Source organism: Branchiostoma lanceolatum, chromosome 2, assembly GCF_035083965.1.
Source record: "Branchiostoma lanceolatum isolate klBraLanc5 chromosome 2, klBraLanc5.hap2, whole genome shotgun sequence".
Lineage (NCBI taxonomy): Eukaryota > Metazoa > Chordata > Leptocardii > Amphioxiformes > Branchiostomatidae > Branchiostoma > Branchiostoma lanceolatum.
The window spans coordinates 19,979,580-19,985,309 of NC_089723.1; the positions used below are offsets into that span (position 1 = coordinate 19,979,580).

The following is a 5,730-nucleotide window of genomic DNA, read 5'->3' on the forward strand; positions in this document are numbered from 1 at the left end:
AACAGAATATGATATGAATTCAAGAATACAGGTTTTGGAAGTCTAGATTGTATTAAAACATTTAAAATCTAAGTAAACAATCCACCGTACCAAGCATCATTTATTCAAGTCTTGAGTTTGTTGGGTAAAACCTTATCAGGGTTTGTATCTTTTATTAGTAAGGGTAGACCTTAATTGGTCATACCGAATTCGTGTAGCGAGTTATAACAAGTAGATGCTGCGTATAAACGTGGCGGTACCAATATTCGGACGGTGCCGCCTGTTACGACATGACGACTTGACGCCGCAGACCTGTGAAATCTGGGATAGATCTGGGGTATCTTATATAGGGGTACCAATTATCGGACGGTACCTATTACGACATGACAACATGACGCTGCAGACTTTGACGTTAGGGGTGGAGGTGACAGTCCCCTTTGTGAAATTTGTTACATCTGGGATAGAGTTGAGGTGTATCAACGTAGCGGTACCAAGTATCGGGCGGTATCCATTATCGTCTACTACGAATCATGGCCACATGTTACAAACTGTAGAGAGGGCGTCTCTTACCGAAGATCCGTACTCATTTTCTGATCTCTGACCTTGTTAGCAACAGGGGAAAATGGAGGAAACGTGTAGTCACCTGGGTAGCAGCATCCGACCGTGATGCATGATTATGACTCAATTTCATCTGAGTCGAGGGAGGACATTGTAATTGTCAATTGCCTCTCCCAAGGGCACAGCATTGGAAACGACTCGGGAATCGAACCTAGAACCTTTAGATTGCAGAAGTCACAACCTTAACCAACACGGCAATCATTGCTTACTTGTGACCTTGTCAACATATTCACACCTACAACTCTGTTGGGCACCTATCCGTTGGTTGTGTGTTGTTTTGTATACATTGTGTCGCAATGCCATATATCATATGTACCTTGCCGTGTGAACAAAACACACAACAACTAACCAAGACATCACCGACCAAAAACGTCCCACCACACACACGGCTGTTTTATCAGTTCAACTGAAAATTTCCATCGACGGATTGGTAAGTTTTATCGAATATCAAGTTTTATTTAATCATAATAAAATATTTGATGGTAATTTCATACTTTTATTTGGAAATGCTGATATTTGAGGTTAGTATATGATAAGTGAGGCAAATGAGTTATCCGTATATCTAGTTTCATTATTTTTGGCAGTGTCTTTGTTGCTGGTACCTCAGTGTGCATATGCCAGCGCCGTTGGCCATGTATTTTGCACCCTCTCACCTTGATCAAGCCATGCGTGGTGTGTAGATTTTTGAACAATGATTGTTGATAATCTTCATTAGATAACCAGGAGTTACCAAAGAAATGCAAATTGCTTTCAGCATAAGCCAAGACAATAGTAAAAGATCCTTTTGGATTTTCATGTCCAACCAAACAATTGATGAAACCCTTGTCTTGAGCGGGGCCACTAGCCGGGGTACAAATACCACCGGGAGCTCCCCGGTATCTCTACGGGGCTGGGAGTGGTGCACACCCGCCCACCCTGACGCTTTCGCCCGCTCGGGGTGGGTTTACGGCCTTGGCTTATTACTAGCTCGCCGAACTTGTACTCGGAGAAGATTATGTATTTGGTTGAAAAATCTGTTGGGTGGGTCTGTATGTATGTGAGGAGCATAACTCAAGAAACCTTTAATGAATCTTTATGATTTTTGGTAGGCGTGTAGTGGTTGTGCAAAAGAAGGTCAAGTTCGAAAATGGTTCACCTTGCGGTTTTCAACAGTACTGCAGCGGACTTTGCATTTTTTTGTGTTTGTATGAAGGCAAAAAAAGTGACGGAAACGTTAATGGATCGTCATGATTTTTTTGCAGGTGTGTAGATGTTGTGAAAACGGAGGTCAAGTTCAAAAATGGTTCCCCTGGCATTTTCCGTCGGTACTGCAGCGGGATTTGAGTGGATGTGTATTTTTATGTCGCCAGCATAACTCGAGAAGCTGTCAATGGATCTGTATGATATTTAGAGGATGGGTAGGATATACAGAAAGGAAGGTAAAGTTCGATAATGGGCCTTCTAGCGGGTACCTAAGGTACTGCAGCGGAGCTTAAAAATGTTGGGGCATATTTTCTGAAAGTGCTATGGTCATGATTTTTGTGTGGTAGATAGTTATTGTCACAGAAAGTAAGTTCTGTAAATTTGGGCCCCCTAGCGGCTTGTTTAGAATTGCAGTGGGTGTTTTTGTTTTGACATTCGGACATGAATAACTTGAGAAGGGGTCGACAGATCGTCGTGATGTTTGGTATGTAGAGAGCTCAAATGGTACTTAACATAATCAATGACCAATTATGCAAATCAGGTGCTTATTTACATGATTAGTAAGGAAAGTTTGTTAACCCACTGCATTTCATTATGGCATATGGGACAGTGTCAGGTCATGTAAACAGATGGCCTTGCATGAACGTACATGTAGGTCAAAGCACCCACTTTTCTCCAAGCAGAGGTGTGGATCCAGCTGGTTTTTAACGTGTTCAGTTCAGACATTTTTGTTCAACACGGTTGGCGACGTAACTAAAAGAGGACAAAACAGAAAGCCTGACAAAAACACCTAAAAACCAGCCAGACCCACTCCTCTGCTTGGAGAGTACACTGCACCAAATACTGCACCACTGGTAGGTGCGGAAAAGTCACATGTACTATGTCCTTCAAGATGTGTGTGATATGTAATAAAGATTTATTCTATTCATATATATTGACTGTGCCATTTCATCATCACTTTCAACTTATAACACTGCAATATCGAACATTTGTGGCCCATATAATATCAACATAATATTATTCATATTTTTTCATGACCAGTTCATGACGTATATCACCACACTAGACACATATACTAGTCCTGTACCACCAAATGATTTTTAACCCTTTCTAGACTGGACTCATTCGCCCCATCATAACTTCCAAATGGTATGGTGCATGATCAAATTTGCAGGGGGTGATAAGCATGTAAATATCAATCACTCTCCATGATAAGCCTTGATTATTTGGCGAAGATAATGTGTTCGTGGAACTCTAGTGTTGTCATGATCTTAGTATTGCTATACATAATGTAGATGATAGTTACAATTGCAAACGTATTGTTGGAAGGCTGCAATCAAAATTATGTCTCTTTTGTCCAAATGTTGCGTCAGAGTCGGTCAACATGTTGAGACGTTTTCTAAAGGCGGGCTTGGCCGGAGGTGTCTTGTTAATGATCTATCTTCTGTCGAAGACCAACTCCTTGGTTGCGCGAAGTGTACACAAAGCAGTGGACACAGTAACTGAAGATGTCGACGTGTTGCCTAAGTATGTACCTGAGATATTTATTTACTTTGTACATTGTCTGTTTTATATTAACTTTGGTCTATCAAACGATGTATTTTGTTTAAGGCAATGAATGAGATTTTCAATGACATAATACACAGCATATGACCGTTGGCAACTTGGGCACTTTGTTTTTGTGACCCATTGACTTAGGCAGCAGTTCGTCTCAGAAGTATGACAAATTAAGTTAGGTAGCATTCTAAATTGTAATAGGCAAAATCTAGACATTGTCGGGTGTCAAACTAGTCATGTAATGTCGTCGTATTTCCTTTATGTGTTTTAAGGCAACTTGCTTATTCCATTGTTATTAATCTCAAAAGCTTAGAATGTTTTATATAGATTTTTCTATGTTTTGCATATGTTCTCTGCCATAATCAAGAGAACATAGAAGCAAAATACAATAGTATATTTTCATATAAAGAGCAGTATGTTATATTAGCCTGGGGGCCATGCGAAAAAAATATGGATTTTTTCTCAGGGAAGTGAGTGACTTATCGACTATAGTTTTATTTCCAATCATTTGAAAGTTACGTTCGGCTCCATCACCTGATCTATTCGGCAGACTTGCCGATCGCCCGATCACAGAGAAAGAACCTTCAGGATTTTCTCTCTTCTAGACCCATTAATAAGTCCAGTCCATTCTGCCACGTTGTATTTCCATCTATTTCGCTATCGTCCTCTCTTTCGGTCATGGCCGTTAAGTGTACCAAGTCAGCCTCCTGGATCGTCATATCTTCATCAAGTTATAATATAAGTTGTTATTATACCAGTACAGAAAACATAGACCTATCTGATAAGCCTACCACTGCCAACGCTGGGGTTTATGACAAGCTGTACTTCCAACCAGAGCCACGCTTGGGTCCTTTCTTCAACATGTCTTACAGCAAGATTTCCAACTCAAAGAGAGATCCCCATTGGAACTTCTCATTCACCTACAGGCAAAACCCAAACTGGAAGAACTCTGTGAGTCACTTGTATATTTTAGCTTGTATATTGAATATTGATTATATGCATGTATGTGTAGCATTTTCATGTCACAGGTATATCACATTGGACTGGCAGTTCTGTGTGCAAAGGTTAGAGGTAACAACGAACGTTAATAGAATCTTATCTTGTGTATAAATTCCAAGTTGCATGACTGTTGTCACATGTTGAGATTCAAATTTACCTGCGTGGTCACTTGGAAATCTTGACTCATTCTGTTCGCTTTGCAATTGACACTTGCAGACGTGCAATGGATCACTGCAGAAGAGAGCTTTTATGTCCAAGGAGTTTGGACCGATCTTTCGACCTGACACCCAGATGTTGATCAATAGCAAGTTGTTCAATGTGAATGAATATTGGCGGCTAAAACATTGGGTAATGCCATATGGGTACCAATTCAGGGACCAAAATCTTACATATGACGGTAAGGTTTTTTGTTTCAAAAGCTGTAAAACAAGAGTTTATATCCTCATTCTTCTTTATTAGATGATGGCTGACTTTTACACGTTTTTCAAATAGTAGTAAACTCTAAACAGACAACGCAGATAGCTAGATCTCTCCTTGGATTGCAAACTCCGGACAGATGATAGATAATACGTAAAGAAAAAAGGACATAACATCGACACTATTGTAACGCGATGGCTGACTATGAAATAGTCGCGTAACGGTCATGTAAACGGTACTGTCCAAATATAGTAGATACGTCACAAGATTGGTATCATTCTCAATACCACAGTAAAACAAATTCAGATACCATTGGGATTCAGCTCTAATATATAAACAGGGGTAAACAATTATTAGCACACCTATGGTTGCCTCTGCTAGCCTACATCTACATATCCAACATCATGTTTGGTAACGGTGATAAGAGTACCGATAACGGCAAGATGCTATTATGATCAAGATTTTGTACTTTAAGATACTGTACATGTTTTCCATTTTGTCAACAGAGGTCCGTGATACGCTGAATTTGTTTCCGGCGAAAGATTCCATCTTCAACTTCAGCAGGGAAGGCAAGCCAGAATGCCTCTCCTGTGCCGTGGTTGGTAATGGCGGCATGCTGAACGGCTCCGGGATGGGCAAGGAGATTGACAGGCACGACTTCGTATTCAGGTAGAGTAACAAATGTAACATTAATGTTTTATTTGCAAATTCATGCCCGTAGGCTAATTGCAAGAGTACAAACAGTAGAAAGGGAACAATGGTAACGAGTGTCTATTCTATACATCTAACTACAATTTCTACATACAACATTACTGGTGGGTTTGACTTCTTTTTTGAAGACAGCGGCTGATGAAAAGTCCCATGTTTTTAATGATTAGTGGGTTTTGTGATTTTAATAGAAATGTAGTTTTTTGGAGGTCTTCTAGATGGTGAAAGCTCAGGAATCGTTTTGGTTGTTTCGAAAAGCTGGTTATGTAA

The 5,730-nt window shown here is 40.1% G+C and overlaps 1 protein-coding gene across 1 annotated transcript; it reads left to right on the forward strand.

Moving 5' to 3' along the window:
* Nucleotides 1–908: 908 nt before the first annotated feature.
* Nucleotides 909–5,425, forward strand: LOC136426897 (alpha-N-acetylgalactosaminide alpha-2,6-sialyltransferase 1-like). Its single transcript, XM_066415616.1, has 5 exons — nucleotides 909–1,027; nucleotides 3,153–3,306; nucleotides 4,100–4,287; nucleotides 4,552–4,732; nucleotides 5,259–5,425. Exons 2-5 carry the CDS (start codon nucleotides 3,288–3,290, stop codon nucleotides 5,423–5,425), a joined length of 555 nt encoding a protein of 184 aa, XP_066271713.1. The 5' UTR covers nucleotides 909–1,027; nucleotides 3,153–3,287.
* The last annotated feature ends 305 nt before the right edge of the window (nucleotides 5,426–5,730 follow it).

What these genes read in the sequence shown, in the direction of transcription:
- LOC136426897 (XM_066415616.1), top strand. An exon ending in ACCCAAACTGGAAGAACTCT is followed by an intron (nt 4,288 to 4,551) that starts GTGAGTCACTTG and finishes TGACACTTGCAG; the next exon opens with ACGTGCAATGGATCACTGCA. An exon ending in CCAAAATCTTACATATGACG is followed by an intron (nt 4,733 to 5,258) that starts GTAAGGTTTTTT and finishes TTTTGTCAACAG; the next exon opens with AGGTCCGTGATACGCTGAAT.